This window comes from Macaca nemestrina, chromosome 15 (genome assembly GCF_043159975.1).
Source record: "Macaca nemestrina isolate mMacNem1 chromosome 15, mMacNem.hap1, whole genome shotgun sequence".
NCBI lineage: Eukaryota > Metazoa > Chordata > Mammalia > Primates > Cercopithecidae > Macaca > Macaca nemestrina.
The window spans coordinates 21,352,719-21,379,938 of NC_092139.1; the positions used below are offsets into that span (position 1 = coordinate 21,352,719).

At 47.1% G+C, this 27,220-nt stretch overlaps 1 protein-coding gene across 1 annotated transcript; it reads right to left on the reverse strand.

Annotated features, from left to right (window-relative positions):
• Positions 1-5,531: 5,531 nt before the first annotated feature.
• Positions 5,532-9,333, reverse strand: LOC105496376 (serine and arginine rich splicing factor 6). Its single transcript, XM_071079276.1, has 6 exons — positions 9,084-9,333; positions 8,715-8,863; positions 7,331-7,455; positions 6,983-7,191; positions 6,622-6,705; positions 5,532-6,517 (listed from the first exon to the last, which is right to left on the reverse strand). Exons 1-6 carry the CDS (start codon positions 9,188-9,190, stop codon positions 6,160-6,162), a joined length of 1,032 nt encoding a protein of 343 aa, XP_070935377.1. The 5' UTR covers positions 9,191-9,333; the 3' UTR covers positions 5,532-6,159.
• Positions 9,334-27,220: the final 17,887 nt, after the last annotated feature.

Consider the following 27,220-nt stretch of genomic DNA (forward strand, 5'->3'; position numbering starts at 1 on the left):
TTTTTTTTTTTAAAGACAGGGTCTCGCTCTGTCACCCAGGCTACAGTGCAGTGGCATGATCGACTCACTGCAGCCTTAACCTCCTGGGCTCAAGTGATCCTCCTACCTCAGCCTCCTGAGTAGATGGGACCACAGGTGGGCAGCATCATGTCTGGCTAACTTATAATTTTTTTGTAGAGATGGGGTCTCACTATGTTGCCGAAGCTGGTCTCAAACTCCTGGGCTCAACTGATCCTCCCAGAGTGTTGGAATTACAGGCGTGAGTCACTGTGCCTTGGCAAAACCACACTTCTTGCTGGGCGCAGTGGCTCATGCCTGTAATCCCAGCACTGTGGGAGGCCAAGGCGGGAGGATCGCTTGAGGTCAGGAGTTTGAGACCAGCCTGGGCAACATGGTGAAACACCACCTCTACCAAAAATACAAAAAATTAGCTGGGCATTGTGGCAGCTACTCAGGAGGCTGAGGTGGGAGGATCACTTGAGCCCAGGAGGCCGAGGTTGCAGTGAGCTGCGATTGTACCACTGCAACTCCAACCTGGGTGTTAAGAGTGAGAACCCTTCTCAAAAAAAAAAAAAAAAACCGCTTCTCTAGGTCTACTAATTTACAGGAAATGCAGCATACAGAAGAATACACTTAATGATGCCACGAGATTGCAATCAGCAAAATCAAGACTGGGAAACTCTCCAGGACAAAGACAGCTTCTCCAATAAATATATTGAAGGGGACACAAAGAGAGACTTTAGATTTAAAGAGAGTTTAGATGTCTTTAAAGAGGTATATAGTGAATCTACAGATAAAATGTCTAGGATTTCCTTCAAAATTATTTGGGAGAAGAAGTAGACAGGTATATATTGTTAAAGCCAGTGGAGCACAAGGGCGGTTCATTCTACTATTCTCACTGGTGTTTGGAGACAGTCTCGCTCTGTTGCTCAGGCTGGAGTACAGTGGGCGTGGTCTTGGCTCACTGCAACCTCCCCTCCCAGGTTCAAGCGATTCTTTTGCCTTGTTCTCCAAGCTAGCGGGGATTACAGGCCTGCGCCACCACACCAGGCTAATTTTTGTATTATTAGTAGAGATGGGGTTTCACCACATTGGCCAGGCTGGTCTCCAACTCCGGATCTCAAGTGATCTGCCCGCCCTGGCCACCTTTACAGGCATGAACCATCGCTCCTGGAGAGTTTAGTTCTATTTTAGAATGTTTTCCTAAATGCAGTTACTATTTAATGAGTGACTGTGCCAAATGCTTTGATATTAGTATTTACTTTCCATATTAGTAGGTCTTGTTTTATAGATGAGGGTGCAACTTATTTGCCTCCCAATCCTTTTGGACCTGGGCTAGGGGACTCGCTCTCCTGCTTTCAGCAGTAATGGGGGTTCAATCTGATGCCATCAAACCTTTGCCTTCAGAAGCTCTTAATCTCCAAATTGACTCCCTCCTAAAGACAAAAATAAAAAACCACCTTCTTTAAACCTTACCTTTAAAACATAGTCTACTCCCTTAGCTGGGTGTGGTAGTGCACACTCGTCTCAGCAATTTGGGAGACTGAGGTGGGAGCATCGCTTGAGCCCATGATTGCACCACTGCACTCCAGCCTGGGTAACAGAGTGAGACTCCATCTCTTCAAAAACAGAAAACCTAAAGAAAACCCATATAGTGTACACAGACCCCGCCACCCCTCCAAAGCAATTCCTTTATGGTAGAAGGCCAGGCGAGGTGGCTCACACCTGTAGTCCCAGCATTTTGGGAGGCTAAGGCGGGCGGATCACCTGAGGTCAGGAGTACAAGACCAGCCTGATCAACATAGAGAAACCCTGTCTCTACTAAAAAAATAGAAAATTAGCCGGGCGTGGTGGCGCATGCCTGTCATCCCAGCTACTCTGGAGGTTGAGGCAGATGAATAGCTTGAACCCAGGAGGCAGAGGCTGCAGTGAGCTGAGATTGCACCATTGCTCTCCAGCCTGAGTTAACAAGAGTCAAACTCTGCCGCAAAAAAAAAAAAAAAAAGTTTATTTTGTAGGTTTTCCCCTCATCTTGGATTTGTCTCGTTTCTACATGACAGCACTTTGGGCAGGAATATCACAAAAATGAGACTCTGTCCTTGATGTATTATATATGTCCAGTGATCCATCTTAATAACCTGAATCACTATAAAGTCATTTTTAAAAATAATTTTGAGAGGGGGTTAACTGGAGCCTATATTAACTACTTCTTAAAAAGATGAAGACAAAGCCTGAGAATGCATTGGAAATTAGGAGACTCAAGAGCCATGACAACAAAATGCCACCAATGAATCTTGGACCAAGAGGAAAAACGTTAAGGGACACTATGGGACAACTGATGAAATTTCAGTATGAACTGTGTATCAGACAACAGTATTGTATCAACATTAATTTCCTGATTTTGCTAATTCTGTAGAAGATAATGTTCCTGTTCCTAGAAAACATTTTTAAAATTTTATTGTTTTTCAGACAGGGTTTCACTCTGTTGCCCAGGCTGCAGTGCCATAGTGTGATCTTGGCTAACTGCAACCTCCGCCTCCCGGGTTCAAGCGATTCTCCTGCCGTCTCTCAGTCTCCTGGTAGTAGGACTGCAGGCACGCACCACCATACCTGGCTAATTTTTGTATTTTTGGTAGAAACAGGGTTTCACCATGTTGGCCAGGCTGGTCTCGAACTCCTGAGCTCAGGTGATCCTCCTGTCTTGGCCTCCCAAAGTGCTGGGATTACAGGCATGAGCCACCGCACCCACTCTTCCAATTTTTGAACCATGATTCCTTTCTATTCAAAAGCTACAAAAAGTTAATGACTGTGTTAAGTGCTATACTAGGGGCCATCTGCAGGATTGCTCTAAGATAACAAGGCATATGTAAACAAACTATTTAGGATCTAGGAAGATCAACTGCACAATTGCACTGACTTTCAGTAAACAGATACATACATGTTCGGGATACTAATATATTCAAAATGTGGTCACTGAGGAAACTTAATGATTAGCATATAAATTGGTAATTACTACACTAGGTGCTCTATTCCAAGAACTCTAAATGTTGAATCCTGAAAGTAATTTTTAAATTCATGCTGATACACAAGTCAAAGGATTATTCATACTGTTGGTTCTGAAAAAAAATTTATCATACATTCATTCAACGGTAACCAGTCAGCCACTGTAAGCCGATCTCTGTATTAGCATATATTAAAACAAACTGCAGACTCAGGGCATGAACACTGAAAACTTAAAAGGTCATTTTTATATAACCATAGAAATCTCTGAGCAGATACAAGTACTGTCAACAGTAGCTGCATTAATAAGCAGATTCCAAGGTATGGTCCAACCATGTATATTTGTAAATAAAATTGTATGTGTTATGGCACTCTCTTGTACTGTTCATATTCTTGACTTTTAGTCTTCACATCCCATGCCATGTTTTATCCCTATTGTTTCAAGGACGACACTGAAGCACAGTGATTAATGACTTGCCCAAGATAAACCATATACTAAACCCCAAACTCACGTTTCTGGGGAAGTGAAAACAAGATCCTGTTCTCATACTCAAGATAGGAATGGCTTTCCCAATGCCAACTCCAATTCAAAAAACCATTTGTTAAGAATCTGGTCCTAAGTGGGCATATGCAATAAACTCAAAACAAGTCTTTCCCTCAGTAAGTATTTTATTGAGATTTAAAGCACAAAATAGGTTAACAAATCGGGAGGAAGGTGGTAACACAGGAATGGGAACGTAAAAGTCAAAGTAGGCAGGACTCAAAACTGGCCATAAAGGCACTACGGCATGTTCATAAACACCATCAAGTGAAAGGGGAATCAAGATGTTTTCACTTCTCTTCTGCTCCACCTTAATACTCTATTTAGCCACTGGTATGGAGCATGTCGTGGACTCATTCTTCCCACAAGTTAGCAAGGGAACTAAACATTTTATCAGTCAACCCTATGCTCATCAAGTGAGCCAATGTTACACAGTGATTTCAGGCATCCAGTGACTTAGAACTACAGGCAAGGATAGGCCCTGACTATTAATAAATTGGTTGTGGCTATTACTAGAAAATTATGGATGCAGGCATTTACCTATACAATGACCTGCTTACTGGGGCAGCTAACAATGTAGTCAAACCAGTCTATTATCATATGATGTCCTATTAACAAGAGAGCCCAGTTGAAGGATGTTTCATATTTTTAGAAAGCCAAATTTCTTACTATAATATCCTCCCACTCCTCTTTTAAAAAGGCTGTGGTTCAAAAAGCTTTTATGTTCTTTCCCTGAAAACAAGAGAACTTTGGTCAAAGCCAATTTTTAAGAGTCATCACTTCTGCTGAGTAGGCAAAACAATGAACTACAGTAACACACACCACTTTCTTTCCTTAAATTCTGAGATTTATACTGGAAAAATAAACCCATTTCTTTATAAACATCTAATTAAGTATCAAAGAAAATAAGATAATGGAAGAAGCATCCGCCTTTTGGGGCACTATATTCCTAAGATTGGGCTTTAAGATTTTTTAACAGGAAACCCAGAATTTCTGAAAAACAGGTTTTTTTTCACACTACCAAGAACTCACAGCCACTCTGTGAATGCCCTAGATATTTGACTCAAGTTTTTCAACTCTATCTTATTAGGCATATTTCTGGATTATTTGAACCTAAAAACCAACCCTAGAATATCATGCTTTCCAGGCACACCTGTGGCACGAGTGGTGTACGACCATGCCCCATCACAATCCAACCCTTAGTACCCTACATTGTGACAGCTCCTGGAAAGGTATTAAAGCTGAGCCAATTAATCTATATTTCGATTTCAGACTAAGATCAATAAATGCTTTTAAATAAAATTACTTTATATAATTAAGTATCTGAACAAAGGAATGTAAGGTTAATTCACTTCTCCAACTGCAATTTCAACTCATCAGGCTTATGGATGTATGGACTAACTGCTAACCTAGTAACTCGTACAAATTTGCAGTATTCAAATTTGGTTTCCACAGTACTCATTACACCTCACTCGTAATAAAGTACAAAAGTTTGGGCTTACCCATTTCACTGTTTTTCAAAGCAAAAATTTACAAGTATGATCTAACCAATTATCACATAATCCCACTAACTACAAAGGGGACTATTGGGTGGAACTTAACTGGCAACTGACTTTACTAAGTGCCTGTTAAACATAATTATCTTTCAGCATAAAATGCAGTATGTGCTTTTACACTTTGAATAAACTCAAGTTCAGATCAAAAAGAGGCTACTTCCATTTCCACATGACAAACATTAAAGACAACTGAACCACTCTCTAACACTAATTACGCTGACAACTTCCAGAAAGTGGATTATCTAAACAAGATCCCAAGTATTAGGAATTATTTCTTAGAGTTTAAATTTGCCTTTGAAAAAAGTTCCATTACTTAAAATTAATTTAAGCAAAATCATGGAACAGACTGACTAAAAAATACCTTTTATTTTTACTCAACTTGTTAAAGGGGCAGATAAAAGACTTTGGCAAATTTGATTAACAGCACAAAATAATGTTATCCAAACTGAATAATTTATTGCTGATCTGAGGCTTGCCTTGTTTACACTTCAGTAGAATTTACATGTTTCCACAAATGGCAGATACCAACATTTAAAGGAATTTAATAGTGACCTATTCAATAAGGCAATCATCTTGGTAGCAAAGTTTTATTTAAATCTTACATAACTCAAGCTTTATAAAAAGCCAACATAATTGAAAATTGGGTTCTCCCTCTAAAGTCTTAAGTATTCAAAGCTTGAAACAGTTAATTTAAAAATAAGCAAACAAATAAAACAAAAAAACCCTGCCAGCAGATCCTGCTGAAATACTTAAAAAAAAAAACAAAACACACAAAAAAAAAAACTAAATGAGCTTACTCTTTACAAAAGTTATTTTAGCTCAAAAGCTATAAAATCAAAGTTATCTTAATTCTACAAAGAAGGGACGGGGTGTCTGACTTCATGCCACCATTTCTTTAGAGCCTCATCTTTTTCATCAAATTTGGCCACAAATCAAATTTCTGTGTGCCCCTGTTTTCAGGAGATTGCTCTTGCAGAAGAGGCCAAGTATAAACATGAAAGAGTAACTGCCTAAATAGGAAAGTGTTCCATAATAGTGTGCAAAGAACAAGAGAGTTCTGAGTTAATCTCTGGAACTCGACCTGGACCTTGATCTTGACTTTGAACGAGACCTAGAACGGGATCTTGAAGCTCTTTTTGGTGGAGGGGACACAGAACGGGCCTTTGAGGGTGGAACAGGTAGCGGCGAATTGGAATGGGACTGGCTCCTTGATCTGGATTTTGACTTTATATCACCCTTTCCATTTTCTTTGGGGGATCGGGACCGAGACCTGCTTCGAGATTTCTCATACTCATCCTTAGATCTGCTTCGAGAATGTGAATGGGAGCCCCGATCAGACTTGGGCTTAGATTTGCTCTTTGATCTAGATTTCCTGCCTTTTGATCGAGAACGTGATCGACCTTTGCTCCGCGACCTGGAACTGGACAAGGAAAGACCGATTCTCTCAATACTTTGTAAGAACATACACGTACTCCATAAACAAGTACAGTAATATTCACAATGACTCAACACAACATTATTTACCGGGAGCGACTTTTTGAGATACTTCGAGATCTACTGCGGCTGCTCCTGCGACTCCTACTTCGTGACCGTCTTCTAGATCGAGACCTATTAGGAGAAAAACAACGAAGTCTTAATCTCAATCCATCTTAAATACACCTGTGCCATCTGGCAAAAATAGATAAGCCAAAGAATAATGTTTTTCTTTACTACGAAATTAAATACACCTTCAAAACATCCAGAAAAAAACCCAATGATGCACAGCCAAAACAAACTAAAAGCTGGCTTTAATTCAAGTAGGCAACAATTGAAATTACTCCATTACTTCCCTTTTTTATTGTCAAATATTCTGTTTCCTCCCCCACAGTGTCCTTCAACAAGTTACCTGGATCTGCTTCCAGAGTAAGATCGCCTATGGCTTGTGCGTGGCTTATCTTCAATAAGCCTAATATTTCTGCCATTTATTTCTGTGCCATCCAGTTTGTCCAAAGCACGCTTCATGTCAGAGTAGGAGCGAAACTCAATTACACCCTCATTTGTTCGTTCCTTGTGGGCATCCGCATAGGTTACTTCACCTGCTTGTCGCATAAAATCCTGAAATGATAAGATTGGTCAGACTCGGAAATCTTAAAAGATCTATATACTATAATAAATTCCCAGAAATAAGAATGTAAATAAGAGTTTACTTTAAAGCATTAGTCGTATCCTTTGTATCTTGAATTATAGCACATACCTTTAAATCTTGCCAACTGCACCGACTAGAAAGATTTTCTACAATAAGCCTGTATTCTGTACGAACAGGTGGTCCGTATTTGTCTCTGCCAGATGTTCTCCGACTGCTGTATCCACCTCCACCACCTTTATCACATGAAGGAAACAATTAGATGCCTTGTAATGATAAAAACGCATAATGTCTTTGAAAGTTAGTACAAACATATCAACTTTTATTTACTGGAGTAGGACTTTGCTATTATATTGCTAAACCTTCGACACATTTGTGATTTGCCATAAAATTAAATTAAGGGCAAGTCAAATAGACTAAATCCAACTAAACCTCTCCTACAATCTGTTAGAGAGTGACTGCTCCTTTATTCGATTTACCTCGCTAAGTTTTATTTTACAGAACATTGTAAAATATAAAACTTAACTGATTACATGCATTTCTACATTTTACAAAAATGTTTACTAGTTTTACACTAAGTACTTACATCACAGTGTGAGGTTTTTGGTGGTGGTTTGGCCACAAAACACGCAAGGTAACAGTCACCTAGTTCAGATTAACCAGTTTTGTCTAACCCTTGGAATCCTCACCATCACCCTGCGTCTAATGGCAAAAGGCTGCTGTCGTCATGGCTTCCGGTAAGGTCAGCCAAAGGGTCATAGGGCAAGGGTCACACAATGTATGGAAAAGCCAAGGCCAATCAGGAAAGGCAGTCATCTTAGCCTCAGTGGACACAGCCTCAGCCCCATTGGTCACTTTCAAATTGAAACATCAAGGACTTGTTAAAAAGTTTGAATTCAACATGCAACAATTTAAACATCAAACATTTAACATAACCAAAAATCCCCCCAACCTCCTCCCAGTAACATGCCCCAATTAGTTCAAATACAGCATAAAGCTTATTTAGATCTACTTTGTGGTACAATACCACATTACTTAAAAATAGTACATTCTTCGGCCCCCATCAAGTTCCATAACTTTAAGACCTATACTTTAAGCTCCTCCCTTCCCCGTCCCCCGCCCCCCTACCCCACCTCCACCCCAGCCTGCCCCCGAACCTCTAACTAATGCACTGATAGGTAAGCAAGGAGAATACAACAAATACAGCCACTCCTTACTTCCTCTGTGGTTAGAACCTGTGACAGTGCTGACAAGGGGCCAGAAGAAGCCACCCCCCGCCCAACTTCGCAAATAAAACCAAACACCCAAACCCAATTCCCGCGCTCCGGCGTCCCATGGCTGCCCCGGGCAGACATGAAGGCAGCGGGGCTCGGGGACACCCGAGTCAAACGACCCCCAGCCCTCGCGCCTGCCCGGGCTGGGAGGCCCCAACCCACCCACCCCCGCCCGCCCCCAGGGTCCCCAAGGGCGCGGAGCGCGCGGGGGTGGGACTCACTGCGGCTTCCGTAGCTGTAGCCGTCGCGATCGCGACGCGGGCCCCTGGCGTGCTCTACGATCACGCGCTCGCCGCAGAGCTCCTTGCCGTTCAGCTCGTAAACGGCGTCGTCGGCGTCGCGGGAGTCCTCGAACTCCACGAAGCCGTACCTGGGGGCGGTGCCAGGGCCGGACAACGGCGGGGGCGTCGTTAGCCAGGGCGCGCCCGTGCGCGCGCCCGCACCCCTCAGCGCGCCCCCGCGACGCCGCGCCGTCGCCATCTTGGAGGCCCTGCCACGCGGCGCCGCGGCCTTGGCCGCCTTTTTCCTTGGAGAGTTCCCGCCGCCACCAGGCCTGGGACGCTGGGCGCGGGCGCCCAGGCTCGACTCACCCATTTTTGAGGTCTACTTCGAGGAGGCGGCCATAGCCACTGAAAAAGCGCTGGATGTCCTTCTCCCGGACGTTGTAGCTCAGGCGTCCTATGTAGACGCGCGGCATGTCCGTGGCGGGCGGGGGCCCAAGGGCTGGTTGTCGAACGGCGGACCGCAAGCCAGTAGCCGGGGTGCGGGTGCGGGGACGGCAAGAGCCCGAACACGCGCCTCACACCACAGCGGCGGCCGAGTCCAGCCACACAATGATGTGCGCGCGCGCCAGGCTTACGCTATATGGGCGGCCAGTGGGGCGGGGCCTGGCGCGTGACGTCAGCGCGCAGCGGCACGTCCGTCCCCAGTCGGCCCTGGGCTAAATGGTGACTGGCGAGTCAGCTGCCCGCGACGTTTCGGTGTAGTGCGGTCTTGCTCGCTTCTAGGATTTTTCTCCAGCCCTCCCCACCGTCTTTGAAAACACAGTGTCTCTAATGCAGCCGCAGAATTGTTTTCTAATTTGTACCTTTTATAAAACTGCGCGATCGATCTCTTTGGGGTTGAAGCTCGGGAGGCGGGCTGAGAGAATCCCCGTTTTCCATTGGTTCTCGAGGTGGTTATAATGGGTCGCCGCGGTCTCTGATTGGTGGGTTAAAACGAGGCTGCCTGTTTCCCCCAGCGATTGGTTGGTGCTCGTTTTGGTGGGGACCGCGCTCTCGGACCCAGTCGCTGGTCCGGTTTCACAGAATCCGAGGATCACGCGCTGAGGTCTTGCTGACCGGGCGGGGGTCGCGTTGCGAGCTTGCAGAGCCGCCATCAGCCTCTCCAAGTCTCACTCGCAGCCTTCTTCAGTCTTGGCCTCCCCGGACGTTCCCCTCTCCCTCCATGGGTCTTTCTTGGAGGTCTGTCAACTTGACTCACTTGTGGATTGGGGTGTCCGTGGGAATCCTACGCTCACTGTAGGTGCTCAAAAGGGAGCGCGGAGGAGACCCCGCAGCCCTCCCACAGCGATGAACAATTTTTTTTCTCCCGTATATAGAAAGTCCTTTGTCCCAATACTATCATTTCTTCCATTGACTTGAAAGTGCCTTATTTTGGCCGGGCGCGGTGGCTCAAGCCTGTAATCCCAGCACTTTGGGAGGCCGAGACGGGCGGATCACGAGGTCAGGAGATCGAGACCATCCTGGCTAACACGGTGAAACCCCGTCTCTACTAAAAAATACAAAAAACTAGCCGGGCGAGGTGGCGGGCGCCTGTAGTCCCAGCTACTCGGGAGGCTGAGGCAGGAGAATGGTCTAAACCCGAGAGGCGGAGCTTGCAGTGAGCTGAGATCTGGCCACTGCACCCCAGCCTGGGCGACAGAGCAAGACTCTGTCTCAAAAAAAAAAAAAAAAAAAAGAAAAAAAGAAAGTACCTTATTTTGTGAGTTTATCAAGGGAGATGCTATTTAAAGCTGGAGAACCAGATGAAAACCTGTGGTTTAAGTTTAGGTGGGGAGCAGAAGACCCAGGCCAACGCCTGGGGTACTCTGAAATTTAAGTACAGGAAAGGAGACTGACGGGAAGGAGTGAATAGGGAGGTAGGGAGAAGACCAGGAGAGTAGGGTGTCACCAAAGCAAAAAAAAAAAAAAAAAAAAAAAAAAGGGAAGGGATATCACTGAGATAACATCAGCTCTTTAGATATTTTTGTATACCTGCTCTGAGTGGTGCAACCTCAATATCCTTCAGCTCCCGGTTGAAAAAGGGGGGTTTTGTCCTCCTGGAGCTATTTGGAACTCTGGAGGGAAACGTTGTTGTTGTCACGACTGGGGGAGGTAGAGGCCATGCTTAAAGTTAGATAAACAAAAAAGAGTCTGTAATCCCCACACCTTGAGAAGCCGAGGCAAGAGGATCTCTTGAGCCCAGGAGTTGAAGGCTGCAGTGAGCTACCATCATGCCACTGCACTACAGCCTGGGTGACAAAGCAAGACTCCAACTCCCTTGAAACATAAGACGCCCATGCCCACCGCTCGGAAGGCCACCCCAGCAGGTTGCTGCTACGAGCGCCTGCTGGCCAGCTTTTATTCCCTTCTTTGGCCCCACCCACATCCTGCTGATTGGTCCATTTTACAGAGCGCTCATTGGTCCATTTTACAGAATGCTGATTGGTCCATTTTTACAGAGTGCCGATTGGTACGTTTACCAACCTTTAGCTAGACACACGGTGCTGATTGGTGTGTTTACAATCCTTTAGCTAGACAGAAAAGTTCTCCAAGTCCCCACTTAACCCAGAAGCCCCACCAGCTTCACCTCTGGGTAGGCAGAATGAGGGTTCCCCCTAATCCTAATCCCTGAAATCTGTGAAGATGTTACTTTATATGTCAAAAGGGACTTTGCAGATCTGGTTAAGTTGAGCATCTTGAGATGCAGAGATGCCCCGGGATTATCTGGGTGGGCCCAATGTGATCATAAGGGTGCTTACAAGAGGGGGACAGGAGAGCCACAGTCAGAGAAGCAGATGTGACAAAGGAGGCTGGGATTGGGGTCGGAGTGATTGACTGTAAGGAAGTCACAACCGAAGTTAATGGCTTTGAAGATGGAGGAAGGAATCACAAACCAAAGAGTGCCAGTAGCCTCTGGAAGCTGGAAGACAGGAGGGAACAGATTCTCCCCTAAAGCCTCCTGAAACAATGCAGCCCAGGCCAGGCGCTGTGGCTCACACCTGTGCAATCTCGGCTCACTGCAACCTCCGCCTCCTGGGTTGGAGTGGTTCTCCTGCCTCGCCTCCCGAGTAGCTGGGGTTACAGGCATGCGCCACCACGCCCAGCTAATTTTGTATTTTTAGTAGAGACGGGGTTTCACCATGTTAGTCAGGCTGGTCTCATCTCGAACTCCCAACCTCAGGTGATCCACCCGCCTCGGTCTCCCAAAGGCGTGAGCCACCGCGCCCAGCCCAACACCAGCTCTTTAGATATTTTTGTATTCCTGTTCAGTTTTGAGTGGTGCAACCTCAATATCCTTCAGCTTCGGGTTGAAAAAGCGGCGGGAGGCCGGGCGCGGTGGCTCAAGCCTGTAATCCCAGCACTTTGGGAGGCCGAGGCGGGTGGATCACGAGGTCAGGAGATCGAGACCATCCCTGGCTAACATGGTGAAACCCCGTCTCTACTAAAAATACAAAAAAAACTAGCCGGGCGTGGTGGCGGGCGCCTGTAGTCCCAGCTACTCGGAGGCTGAGGCAGGAGAATGGCGTGAACCCAGGAGGCGGAGCTTGCAGTGAGCCGAGATCGCGCCACTGCACCCCAGCCTGGGCGACACAGCGAGACTCTGTCTCAAAAAAAAAAAAAAAGAAAAAGAAAAAGCGGCGGGGGGCGGGGGGGAGCGGGTTGCCCTCCTGGAGCTATTTGGCAGTCTGGAGGGAAACGTTGTTTGTCACGACTGGGGGAGGTAGAGACCGTGCTTAAAGTTAGATAAATAAAATATATGAGTCTGTAATCCCTGCACCTTGGGAAACGGAGGCAGGAATATCTCTTGAGCCCAGGAGTTCGAGGTTGCAGTAAGCTATGATCACGCCACTGCACTGCAGCCTGTGTGAAAAAGCAAGACTGACTCAAAGAAAGAAAGAAAAGCAAGGAGCAAGGCATGGTAGCTCACGCCTGTAATCCCAGCACTTTGGGAGGCCCAGGTGAGAGGATTGCTTGAGCCCAGGAGTTCGATATCAACCTGGGCAACATGGCGAGATCCCGTCTCCACAAAAAAAAAAAAATTTTTTTTTTTTTAATTAGCTAGGCATGGTGGCACATGCTTGTAGTTCCAACTACTGGGGAGGCTCTCAACAGGGGGCAGTGGTTCTCAACAGGGGGCAGTTCTGTCCCCCCAGGGGATATCTGTCAGTATCTGAAGACTTTCTGGTTGTCACAGCTGGAGGAGGGAAGAAGCTGCTGGTATCTCATGGGTAGAGGCTAGGGATGTCATGAAACATCCTACAAGGCGCAGGACAGCCCCACCACGAAGAATTATCTGGCCCAGAATGTCAATAGCTGAGGTTGAGAAGTGCTAGTCCAAATGAATCCTGTACAGAAGTTTTTTTCTTTTCTTTTCTTTTTTTTTTTTAAAAATAGAGACAGGATCTCCCTATGTTACCCAGGCTGATCTCGAACTCCTGGGCTCAAGGAGTTCAATCCTCAGCCTCCCAAAGTGCTGGGATTACAGGCATGAGCCACCATGCCCAGCCTACAGAAGTTTGTAAAACGAGGTTTGGACTAGCTTGGCAACATGCAATCCAATCTCCCAGTTGGAAGAGCCTCAGAGGATCTTTCAATCATCTGAATCATGATTCTTTCTAACTCTGTCACTGACAGTTTCCAATTCTGGATTCTGTTTCTGGAGCAACTGCTGCTATATTCACTTCACTCCATACAGATACACCTGAGTTGCTACGAAAGGGGATTTGCCGGGCACGGTGGCTCACACCTGTAATCCCATCACCTTGAGAGGCAGAGATGGGATCACCTGATCCCAGGAGCACAAGACCAGCCTGAGCAACAAAGCGAGACTCCATCTCTATAAAAAGAAAGAAAGAAAAAAAAAAGACCAAGAGTGGCGGCGCATGCTTGTAGTCCTAGCTACTCCAGGGACTGAGGTGGGAGGATCACTGGAGCCCTGGAGGTCAAGGCTGCAGTGAGTTGTGATGGCTCTACTTCACTCCAGCCTGGGTGACAGAGCAAGACTCTTGTCTAAAAAAGAAAGAAAAGAAAGGAGAGAAAGGAAACAAAGAAAGAAGAAAAGAAATGAACTCCCATGCTGCACATCTACCATTTCTCCTTTGATTTGTTCTCCCAACACATCAGCAGCGTTGGGTCCTCAGGAAGACTCCACAGCATGGTGACAATCCAACACCTCTCTCAATTATGATATCTGAAGCTGTTTTCTCTTCCGCAGCAGTGCTCTTGGGTTTCTTGTTAGGGGTAGCCACGGGGCTTTGGGAAAGAGAAGTGAGAGGAAGAGCGGATGATATCACAGCTGCATCTTTCTCTTTGACAAACGAATTCCCCATCCTTCAATAAATACTACCCCACTGACTCCCGGAAGCAACATCCACTCCCACCAATACCATAAAAGTGTCATTTCCTGCTTCAACTCTTGCAAATAATGAATTTTAACACATTTTTTAAAAATGAGAGTTTGATGAGAAAAAATGTTATTGTCAAATTCTCCCTTCTGTAACTATATTCCATGAACTTGTTTGTTTAAGCCTCTCTCTCTACACATATTTGTGTATATATGCATGTATAAATCTTGCTGCTGCCCACTCTTTGAGTCTGCACTATCTTTAAGAGCTGTAACCCTCACTGCAGAAGGTCTGCGGCTTAACACCACGAACCCACCGGAAGGAAGAAACTCCAGACACATCTGAACATCTGAAGGAACAAACTCCGGACACACCATCTTTAAGAACTGTAACACTCACCGCGAGGGTCTGTGGCTTCATTCTTGAAGTCAGTGAGACCAAGAACCTGCCGGAAGGAACCAATTCCGGACACACTACCACAGGGACTCTGAAATTTTGTTAAATTCAGGAATGGAAGCTGGGTGCAGGGACTTGTGCTTTGTAATCCCAGTGCTTTGGGAGGATGAGGTGGGAGGATCTCTGAAGGCCAGGAGTTCAAGACCAGCCTGGGCAATATAGCAAGTCTACAAAAAATGAAAAAAGGCTGGGCATGGTAGCTAACACCTGTAATCCCAACACTTTGGGAGGACGAGGCGGGCAGATCACTTGAGGTCAGGAGTTCGAGACCAGCCTGGCCAAAATGGTGAAACCCCGACTCTACCAGAAACACAAAAAATTAGCCAGGTGTGGTGGTGCAGGCCTGTAATCCCAGCTACTCGGGAGACTGAGGCACAAGGTTCGCTTAAACCTGGGAGGTGGAGGTCACAGTGAGCAGAGACTGCACTACTGCACTCCAGCCTGGGCGACAGAACGAGACTATGTGTCAAAGAAAGAAAGAAAGAAAAATGTTAGTAGGCATGGTGGGACGCACCTGTAGTCCTAGCTACTTGGGAGGCAAAGGCAGGAAGATCACTTGCAACTGCTCTCCAGCCTGGGCCACAGAGTGAAAACCTGTCCCCCTGCCTTCCAAAAATTTAGGAATGGCAACTGGGAAGTGGCTAAAAAGGTAAGGAAAACATCCCAAAAGAGTGTGGTGTCACAGCAGCTAGGAGTGGAAAGAGTTTCAAGGAAGTAGTGGTTAATTGACAAGTTCATAAGCCTTTGACCCAGTAAGCTTAATCCTAGAAATCTATTTGACAAGGAGCCAGTTTGTAAAACCATGGGTCCAAGGATGCTTATTTAAGCCATGGAATACTCTTCCACGATGAAAATAAGTAAGATTATTCTCATTTCAAATATTTATTGAATGCCTACTGTTCTCAGCATCGGGAAAACAACAGTAACGTCATGTGTTGGCTTTGCAAACTAGGGCCTCAGTCAAATCTTGGCCTGTCACCTGTTTTGTAAATAAGGTTCCATGGGAACACAGTATCACCCATTCATTTACACATTGTCTATGGCTCCTCTTGAGCTACAGCAGCAGTCTTGTTTTCGTTATTGTATCGAATGGTCGCAACAGAGACTATCCAGCCTGCAAAGCCTACACTATTTCCTCGCTGGCTCTTCACAGAAGAGGTTTGCTTACCTCAGTCTGTGTGACTGACCACTAATGATGCTTTTGGGTGCTGGTAAGTAAAGAAGGCAAGTTTTAATATATGCATGAGCCCATTTTTTTTGTAAATAACACCACCTCAAGTCCCCGTCCCGCCCCGCCATTTTTTTTTTTTTTTTTTTTTTGAGACAGAGTCTCACTTGGTCATCCAGGTTGAAGTGCAGTGGTGCCATCTTGGCTTACTGCAATCTCCACCTCCTGGGCTCAGGAAATTTTCCCACCTCAGCCTCCTGAGTAGCTGGGACTACTGGTATGCACCACCACGTCCAGCTAATTTTTTGTACTTTTTGTAGAGATGGGTTTTTGCCATGTTGCCCAGGCTAGTCTCGAACTCCTGGACTCAACTGATCTGCCCACCTCAGCCTCTCAGAGTGCTGGGATTACAGGCATGAGCCACCTCGCCTGGCCTAAAACTCCCAGCTCTTGATACGACTACATATGTGTATATTGGATGGGTTTGTGGTGGCTTTTGAATATCAATGGGGGTAGGTCCTATACAGTCACGTCCCTCCAACTCTCCCTGCATTCCTTACTCTTCCTTCTCCCACCAGCTCTTGAATGTGCCAAACATACACCAACCTCAGGGCCTTGTCACTGGACAGCTCCCTGTATCTGGAACTATTTTTCTATGATTAACGCCCCTCATTTCCTTTTGGTTTCTGCTCAATGTTATTGCTGTGGCTTGAACATGTCCCTCAACAGTTTCTGTGTTTGAGACTTTATCCCCAGTGCATGATATTGGGAGGTGAGGCCTAATAAGAGGTGACTGAATCATGAATGGGGGTGGAGCCTTCACGAATTAATGTTATTACGGAAGGAGTGGATTGGTTATTGAGAGGTGCATTGTTTTAAAGAGAGTCTGGCCCCCAGTGCCTCTCCGTCTTGTGTAAGAAATAAATTTCTTTTCTGACTGGTCCAAGCACAATGATGTTTGCAACTAATTGATCACAACCAGTTACAGATTTCTTTGTTCCTTCTCCACTTCCACTGCGTCACATGACTAGCCTTAAAAAAAGAGAAGGAGAAATAAATTTTTCATTATAAGTTACCCAGTTTAGGCCGGGCGCGGTGGCTCAAGCCTGTAATCTCAGCACTTTGGGAGGCCGAGACGGGCGGATCACGAGGTCAGGAGATCGAGACCACCCTGGCTAACACAGTGAAACCCCCGTCTCTACTAAAAAAATACAAAAAACTAGCCGGGCGAGGTGACGGGCGCCTGTAGTCCCAGATACTCGGGAGGCTGAGGCAGGAGAATGGCGTAAACCCGGGAGACGGAGCTTGCAGTGAGCTGAGATCCAGCCACTGCACTCCAGCCCGGGCGACAGAGCAAGACTCCGTCTCAAAAAAAAAAAAAATAAAATAAAATAAAAATAAATAAATAAATAAATTACCCAGTTTGTGGTATTCTAATTTCATTATAAATTACCCAGTTTGTGGTATATCAGCAGAAAACAGACTGTTATCAGAAGCGCCTCCTCAACCATCTATTTTAAAATAGCGTCTTTCCCGTGAACTCTGTGTCTCTTCTTCCCCTGTTCCTTTTTTTTCGTAGAACTTTTCATCACCTGAGATATTTCTTTCTGCCTCTCCCATCCCCAACTAGAATGTCAGCATCAGTGGAGCAGGGATGCTGTCTGTCTTTTTACACCTTCGTCCTCAGCTCTTAGAAAAGTCCAAAAACGGGCTGGGCGCAGTGGCTTACGCCTGTAATCCCAGCACTTGGGGAGGCTGAGGTGGGTGGATTATCTGAGGTCAGGAGTTCGAGAGTCATGATTGTACGACTGCTCTCCCTTCCTCTCTCTCTCCCTTCCTCTCTCTCTCCCTGTCTCCCTCTCCCTCCCTCTCCCTCCCTGTCTCTCCCTCTCTCTCTCTCTCCCTCTCCCTGTCTCTCACCTGGCCAACATGGTGAAAACCCGTCTCTACTAAAAATACAAAAATTAGCCAGGTGTTGTGGCCCATGCCTGCAATCCCAACCACTCAGGAGGCTGAGGGAAGAGAGTCACTTGAACTGGGGAGGTGCAGGTTGCCGTGCAGTGAGCCAAGACTGTGCCACTGCACTCCAGCCTGGGCGATAGAGCGAGCAAGACTCCATCTCAAAAAAAAAAAAAAAAAAAAAAAAAAAAAAGAAGAAGAAGAAAGAAAAGTCCACATACAGCTAGACATAGTAGCACACACTTGTAGTTCCACCTACTTGGGAGGCGGAGGCAGAAAGGTGCTTGAACCCAGGGTTTTGAGGCTGCAGTGAGCTAATGCACTCCAGCCTGGGTGACAAAGTGAGACCCTATCAATAAAACAAAAACAAAAACAAAAACAAAACTGCAGCATACAAAGTAAGTGCTAATTGAGAGCAGCGCCACTCTGGGACATTGCGCAGAGCACGCGAAGCGAGACTCTCCATTCAGCAGATATTAGTGTGCTGATGGGTTCACCAGGATGTGCTGGTGGGATGGAATCTTCCACCTTCTGGTTAGTGCTGCCCAGAAACACCACCTTCAAAGGGGTGCAGGGATGTCCTCACCAGATCCCACATTTCCTCCACCAAAATTTATCCATTCAGAAAATTCCAGTGTGGCTCTGGAGCCACTGGGACTCTCAAATTATTGGTGGCAGTGGAAATTGGCACAATCACTTTGGAAAGCTGCATGGTGGTGTCCATTAACGCTGAAAGCTGGTAGTGGCTATCACCGTGACCTAGGGAGGGGAGAGCTAGGAAAGGGTATGAGGGGCCACTGGAGTTCTGGTCGGATTTTGTTCCTTGAACTGGGTACTAGGGTGCGCTGTTGATGAAAATGCACTGAGCTGTGCACTTATGATTTGTGCATGCTACTGTATGCATGTTGTACTTCATCGGAAAATTAAAACAAAAAAGATAATAAATCTCTAAAGAAAATTACAGTTACACACTTCACCTAGAGCCCTCTTTGTCATGCTGATAACTAAAGCTCTACTGATAACTTATTTATCTATTTATTTATTTATTTCTGAGATGGAGTCTCGCTCTGCCCCCACGGCTGGAGTGCAGTAGCACGATCTCAGCTCACTGCAACCTCCACCTCCTGGGCTCAAGCAATTCTCCTGTTTCACTGCAACCTACACCTCCTAGGTTCAAGCAATTCTCTTGTCTCAGCCTCCTGAGTAATACGATTACAGGTGTGTGTCATCACTCCTGGCTAATTTTTGTATTTTTAGTAGAGGTGGGGTTTCACCATGTTGGCCAGGCTGGTCTCAAACTTCTGACCTTGTGATTCACCCACCTTGGCCTCCCAAAGTGCTGGGATTATACCATGCCCGGCTGAGAACTTGATTTATAGTGTTTGTACAGAAATGTTAATTTATCAGAATCAGTTGGTTGTTTATGCTTTGGTTGAGGGGGCGGCGGGCTTGTTTCCGATGGGTTTTCGGTAGGCTAGGACATGCTCCATGGTGCTGAAGCTGTGGCTTTGTTGCCACCTGGTGGCTATCAGTGTGATTACAGTGGTAGAAAAATTAACAGCAGCTCACTCCTACCTGAAAGAAGCTCACAGCTATTAACAGAAGGTTCTTGAAGGTCCCCGAATCCAAGTCTTCTAATTGTCAAGCCTCTTATTCACCTGGAAGTTTTCTGGCCCTTATTTGGCTACACCCCTGACGGAAAGTTCACTGCTTAACTGGAGGTCCAAGTCCACTGTTGGACATCTTTTCACTGTGTGTTATTAATTCTTTATATAAACAATTGCCTTCCTTGAATTGTCTACCCCCTGGTCCTGGCTGTGCCTGAGGCTGTGCAAATACATCTGTTTCCCACAAATGGGTCTTTCAGATGTTGGGGTCAGCACTCAGATGCTCTATTCACGTTCTCTCTTCTGCCTAAGTGCCCATAGTGCCCTGCCTAAGTGCCCTGATACGGTTTGGCTCTGTGTCCGCACCCAAATCTCACCTCAAATTGTAATCCCTATGTGGAGGGAGGCACCTGGTGGGAGACAGTTGGATCACAGGGGTGGTTTCCCCCATGCTGTTCTCGTGATAGTGAGGGAGTTCTCATGAGATCTAATGGTTTATAAGTGGCAGTTTCCCCTTTGCGCGCTCTCTCTCTCTCTCTTTCTCTCTCTCTCTCTATCTCTCCCTTCCTCTCCCTCCCTCTCCCTCCCTCTCCATCCCTCTCTCTCCCTCTCCCTCTCTCCCCCTTTCTCCCTCTCTCCCCCTCTCTCCCTCTCTGTCTCTCCCTCTCTCTCCCCCGTCTCCCTCTCCCTCCCTGTCTCTTCCTCTCTCTCTCCCTCTCCCTCCCTGTCTCTCCCTCTCTCTCTCTCCCTCTCCCTCCCCCCTCCCCCTCTCCCTCCCCTCCCCTTCCCTCTCCCTCTCCCTTTTCCTCTCTCTCTCTCCCTCCCTCCCTCTCCCTCTCCCTGCTTTCTCCCCTTTCTCTCTCTTCTCTCTCTCTCCTGCTGCCAGGTAAGACATGCCTGCTTCCCCTCCACCTTCTGCCATGATTAAGTTTCCTGAGGCCTCCCCAGCCATGCCAAATCACGAGTCAATTAAACCTCTTTTCTTTATGAATTAGTCAGTCTCAGTATTATCTTTATGGCAGTGTGAGAACGGACTAACACACCCCCAGATATCCCTCCTGTGACCTGGTTTCAAGTCTGTTCATCCTGGCTGCTCACCGCTCATGTGCTCAGATTCATGTGTGGCCCTCAGAGCTGACCTTGGCCTTCCTGGACTTGTCTGGATATGACTGTTGGTGCCACAGCCACGTTGTTCTCTAGGCCAGGTAAGAGCTGCAGCCTCTGTTTACACAGGTGGTGGCTGGAGCCGAATTCCTCACTCAGTCCTACGTCTCCTGCTGCTTAGAGTCAGACTGGGATCAAGAAGCTCCTGGAAGAAGCTGGGTATGGTGGTGAGTACCCATAGTCCCAGCTACTTGGGAGGCTCACTTGAGTCTAGGAGTGTAAATCCAACCTGGACAACATAGCGAGACCCCATCTCTTTTTTTTTTTCTTTTCTTTTTTTGAGACAGAGTCTTGCTCTGTCGCCCAGGCTGGAGTGTGGTGGTTGAATCTCAGCTCACTGCAACCTGTGCCTCCTGGATTCGAGTGATTCTCATGTCTCAGCCTCCCGAGTAGCTGGGACTACAGGCATGGGCCATCATGCCCAACTGATTTTTGTATTTTTAGTAGAGATGGGGGTTTCACCATGTTGGCCAGGCTGATCTCGAACTCCTGACCTCAAGTGATGTGCCCATCTCGGCCTCCAAAAGTGCTGGGATTACAGGTGTGAGCCACCGCACCCAGGCAAGACCCTATCTCTTAAAAAAATAGAAGCTTTTGAAATTGTCCATTGTGGCAAATGTGGAAGCAGACCAGTCAGCAGAATGGAAATCCAGTAGGTGCTGGTGTATAGACTCAGCATCATTGCTCAGGTTTCCGGGGCAGTGGGGAGATAGAAATGCTGATGAGAATGCCGGATGCCGTGGCTCACGCCTGTATTCCCAGCACTCTGGAAGGCTGAGGCGGGCGGATCACCTGAGGTCAGGAGATCGAGACCAACCTGGCCAACATGGTGAAACCCTGTCTCTACTAAAAATACAAAAATTAGCCAGGCATGGTGGTAGGCACCTGTAATCTCAGCTACTTAGGAGGCTGAGGCAGGAGAATCGCTTGAACCCAGGAGGTGGAGGTAGCAGGGAGCCGAGTCTGCGCCATTGTACTCCAACCTGGGCAACAAGGGTGAAACTCTGTTTCAAAAAAAAAAATCAAAAGAAATGCTGATGAGGAAAATCCTAGTTGGCCATGTGTCAGGTGGAGAGCACGAGGCCACGGGGAAGATCAGAGACAGTTACTCACAGCCCACAGCACACTTCAGTTAGCAGCGTCGTCTTTGAGCCTGTCAGAATCCTGCAGGAAGCAGCACTGAGGTTCCCTCTCAGATCTTTCCTAAAGCTGGTGCATGCAGGTTTCCGGCCTGGCCAGGCTGTGGCTTGCAGACCTTTTACTCATCATTAGTTCCACATGCTGTCATCTGGACAGATATAAGTGGAAGCATGTTCCTGATTACCTCGGGGGTTCATGTGCTTTTCACTGCAGCCTTTATTCTGGCAGCAACAGCTGCCTCACATGGCGGCCCTCTAATGTCACAGGCAGGAGAAGCTGAGCGGGTCTGCCACATGGCAGAGGTACAGAATGTACTTCTTAGGAGAGTGAGGGGAAATGAGTTGTTTTCAGGCACCTCAACTAGCCTAGCCCGGGCACACTGCTTGTCTCAGAGGACATAACCAGATGAGACAGGCCCAGGTGGGCCATCCAAAAATCGCAGTCCCAAGGCAGTGGTCTCAGGCATTGGCGAGCATTGTTGAAACACGGATATGTGGGTCCCATTGCCAGCGTCGGGCTCCCTGGGTGCATGCAGGGCCTGGGGCCCTGAGTGTTAAAATCCTCCTGCAGAGCCGAGAGGCAGATGCTCAGAGGACCACACTAGGAAAGGTGGAACTGAAGGGACAGAAAGCAGGTAAGTGGCTGCCCAGGGTGGTGACTAAAGGAGGGAATTGACTGCTGAGAGGCAGGAAGGAGTGAGGAAAATGTTCCAGATCATGATTACTGCGATGTCTACACAAATGTATGTATTCGTCAAAACTCATTGAACTGTCTACTTAAAATGGATACACTTTACCATATGTAAATTATGTATCAATAAAGATGATAAAAAACAAAGCTGGCCAGGAGCGGTGGCTCACGCCTGTAATTCTAGCACTCTGAGAGGCCGAGGCAGGTGGATCACCTGAGGTCAGGAGTTTGAGACCAGCCCGGCCAACACAGCGAAACCCTGTCTCTACTAAAATGTACAAAAATTAGCCAGGCGTGGTGGCAGGCACCTGTAGTCCCAGCTACTCGGGAGGCTGAGGCACGAGAATTGCTTGAACCCGGGAGGTGGAAGTTGCAGCCAGCCAAGATCGCACCACTGCATACCAGCCTGGGTGACAAGAGCAAAACTCCATCTCAAGAAAAAAAAAAGCTAAGAAGGTCATCACATGTTTTGGGCCTCCGTTTTTGTCCCCAGAGAGCCTTGGTTAAGCCTCTTTCACCCCACCCTAAGGCCAGGTGCAGTAGCTCACGCCTGTAATCCCAGCACTTTGGGAGGCTGAGGTGGGTGGATCAATTGAGGGTCAGGAGTTTGAGACCAGCCTGGTTAAACATGGTAAAATCCTGTCTCTACTAAGAATACAAAAGGGCATGGTGGTGCGCACCTGTAATTCCAGCTACTCCAGAGGCTGAGGCAGGAGAATCGCTTGAACCCAGGCGGTGGAGGCTGCAGTGAGCTGAGATCACACCACGGCACTCCAGCCTGGGCAGCAGAGGGAGACTCCATTCCCCCCGCCACACACCTAAAAAATTCACCCCACCCGAGGTAGATGCCAGAGCTTCCTTTGCATCTGAATGAAAACGAAAACTGGGACCACCAGGCCTATAGGGGGCGCTGTCTCTTGCAGTGTCACAGTGTCGACGGACCATTGAGAGAACTCACTTTGTGCCACAGGCACCCTATGGGGAAGAAGGTGGGGAGTACAGCCATGTGTCCCTTAAAGACGGGGATATGTTCTGAGAAAAGTTGCATTTGGTGATTTCAACCCTGTGTGAACATCATAGAGTCCACTGTACATCCCTAGATGGGATAGCCTCCCATACACTAGGGATGGTGCAGCTTGCCACCCATAGGCTACAAACTACAGCGTGCAGCTGACCCCATACCACCGGCGATGGTAACACAGTGGGAAGTGTCTGTGTATGGATGACGCCAGACGGGCAAGCGCCAGAATTGGGGCTTAGTTTGGGAGAGTTCTCGTCTTTGTCTAGGAAAGAATTCAAGGGTGAGCCGGTGATGTTAGCAACATTTATTGAAGCAGCGTACAGCAGCCACAGAGGTACTGCCACAGGCAGTGTGCACAGAATAGCAGCTCAGGGCCGTGGGCAGTTCTGCACTCATATTGATATTCACTTTTTTTTTTCTGAGATCGAGTCTCCCTGTGTCACCCAGGCTGGAGTGCATTGGCGTGATCTCGACTCGTTGCAACCTCTGCTTCCCAGGTTCAAGCGATTCTCCCACCTCAGCTTCTGTAGTAGCTGGGATTACAGGCGCTGCCACCACACCCGGCTGATTTTTGTATTTTTAGTAGAGACGGGGTTTCACCATACTGGCCAGGCTGGTCTCAAACTCCTGACCTCAGGTAATCCTCCCGCCTCAGCCTTTCAAAGTGCTGGGATTACAGGCATGAGCCACTGCAATTGGTCGAGATCCACTTTGAATTACGCACAAATTAAGGGGTGGATTATGCAGAAATTTCTAGAAAAAGAGCAGTAACTTCTGGGTAGATGGGTCATTGCCATGGGAAAGGGTGATAACGGCCGGGTGTTGCCATGGCAACAGTAAACTGACAGGGCACTGGTGGTGTGTCTTACAGAGCATCCTTTTGCCTCTTTCCTGTTTCAGCTAGCCTTCAATCTGGTCTGGTGTCCAAGCTCCACCTCTGGAGTTCAGTTCCATCTCCGACCTCATCTAAACATTGAAAAGTATGGTGAAAATACGGTTATAATCTTACGGGAGGATCTTTGTGTAAGTGGCTCCTCCTTGGCCCACTCACTGTTGTGTGGCTCATTGTCATGACTGTATTTGCAGTTATACTGCCTGAGTCTAGTTCCCTCATCTGCTTTATGACCCTGGACAAACTTCATAACTTTCTCATACCTCAGTTTCCTTGACTGTAAAATGAAGAAAGCAATAGTACCTATCTCGAAGAGTTGTGCAAAAATTTTAACAAATTATTTTATTGTAAAGCACTTAGAACAGCAGCTAGCATACAGTAAGCATGAAGTGAGCATTTGCGATTGTTATTTAACAAATGCAACTTTCATCCATGCTGTTTTTCCCTCCTAATTTTGCCATGGAAATCATTTTTATGGAGAGCTCTTAGTTCTCCATCTTTTATGACAGGCTGATTCTGGTCGCATTCCAGCCATCTTCATGGATAGAGGATGGCGACATGTGAAGTGGGAGCTGGACCTAGAGCAGAAAGAGCTGGAAGGTTGGGGTGCAGCCTCGGTGTGGGACAGTTTCACTCTGTGGTGAAGACAGGCTTGAATCCCCTCCCACCATGACCCTTTCTTTTTATTTTATTTAGTTATTTGAGATACGGTTTTGCTCTGTTACCCAGGCTGGAGTTCAGTGGCATGTCATGGCTCATTGCAGCCTCCATCTCCTGGGCTCAAGTGATCCTCCCACCTCAGCCTCCTGAGTAGCTGGGACCACAGGCATGAGCCATGACACCTGGCTTAGTTTTTGAATTTTTTTTTTTTTTTTTTTTTTTGAGACAGAGTCTCACTCTGTCCCCTAGGCTGGAGTGCAGTGGCGCAATCTTGGCTCACTGCAAGCTCCGCCTCCCAGGTTCACACCTTTCTCCTGCCTCAGCCTCCCCAGTAGCTGGAACTACAGGCGCCCTCCACCACTCCCGGCTAACTTTTTGTACTTTAAGTAGAGATGGGGTTTCACCATGTTAGCCAAGATGGTGTCGATCTCCTGACCTCATGATCCGCCCGCCTCGACCTCCCAAAGTGCTGGGATTACAGGCGTGAACCATCATGCCTGACCGATTTTTTTTTTTTTTTTTTGTAGGCACAGGGTTTTGCCATGTTGCCCAGGCTGCTCTCGAACTCCTGGACTCAAGTGATCTGCCTGCCTTGGCCTCCCAAAGTGCTGGGATTATAGACGTGAGCCACCGCGCCTGATGCAGGACCTTTTCTTGAGCACTCTGGCCCTTGCTAATTCCTAGCAGGCTGGGGTTGTGCTTGCTTTACCTCCATGAGCCCCTCAGCCCACACCTCAGAAAAATGGGGATGAAGCTGGCTCCCAGGGCAGTGGTCAGGATCAGGTGAGAGGGCATGAAGAACTCTTGGTGCTTGTCTTTGTTTGAGTTTTTCCGGAAGCAGCTTCTGAGACAAAATTCTCAGTATTATTTTACAAGTAGTTGATATGGGAGGTGATCCCAGCAAGCACCAGTAGGAGAAGATATGAGACAGGGAATGGGAGGAAGTCAGCAAATGTGTTAGGGGGATGAGGACAGCCGAGAGTAACTGGCTTCATGCCTCTGTGAACTCTGGGAGACTGTGCAGAACACACCTCAGACAGAGGGGAGAGAACGGCCTTCTCCCAGTCAAGCAGGGAGAAAGCTGGGTGTTCATATGTTAACTGCCCAGCTGTCCTTGGTTGAAGCTTTCTTCCAGGAGTGTTCACTCTGGCGTTTCCTGCTTGCTTGATTGGCTGAATCTTCTTCCACAGCCAGAAATTAAGCCCCAGGGCTGGGAGGCAGTCCCAGTAAGCCTTTGGCTTGTGAAGGTAGGTGCTGAGAGGACAACAGTGCAAATTGCATCTGCTACAGGCGGTCAACTCCTGATAAGAACTAGTTAATGTAGTTGGGTGCAGTGGCTCATGACTGTAATCCCAGCACTTTGGGAGGCCAAGGCGGGTGGATCACCTGAGGTCAGGAGTTTGAGACCAGCCTGACCAACATGGTGAAACCCAGTCTCTACTGAAAATACAAAAATTAGCTGGATGTGGTGGTGCATGCCTGTAATCCCAGCTACTCGGGAGGCTGAAGTAGGAGAATTGCTTAAACCTTTGAGGTGGAGGTTGCAGTGAGCCAAGATTGCACCACTGCACTCCAGCCTGGGAGACAGAGCGAGATTCCATCTCAAAAAACAACAACAACAACAACAGCAGCTAGGTAATGTAGTTGGGTGTGGTGGCTCAGGCCTGCTAATCCCAGCACTTTGGGAGGCCAAGGCGGTAGGATCACTTGAGCCTAGGACTTTGAGACCAGCTTGCGCAACACAACAAAACCTCATCTCTACCAAAAAAAAAAAAAAAAAAAAAAAAAAAAAAAAAATTAGCTGGGCATGGTGGCGGGCACCTGTAGTCCCAGCTATGTGGGAGGATTGCTTGATCCCAGGAGTTCAAGGCTGCAGTGAGCTAGGATCGTGGTATTGCACTCCGGCGTGGGCAAGAGAGCAAGAACCTGTCTCTTAAAAAAAAAAAGTGTAGATTTAAGCATCTTACCTGTCTCACAGGAGTAGAGAAAAACAAAGACCAAGTTAAAGGAGCTTCTTGTAAACGGGCCACTTTTGTCACGTGGCACACTCCAGCCGACTTTCAGCTCCTCGTTCAGATGTGAACCTGCCCTCCCACAAAGGCTGAGTAACATAAAATCATGACACCCGCCTCAGATTTTGGATGAACTCATGAATGCCTGCTCACCACAGTGAAAGGTCTTCTGGTGCTTGTAGGAGAAGGGCACCCATGCAGGGCTGGGGAGCTGACCAGGTTCAGGTGAGACAATGTGGCAGATGTCAGCTGTTTGGGGAGTGGGGGTCACAGGGATAGTCCAGTGGCCCACTGCTCATGGAGGTTGTGAGCTCTTTCTTTCTTCTCTTTTTTTTTTTTTTTTTTGAGAC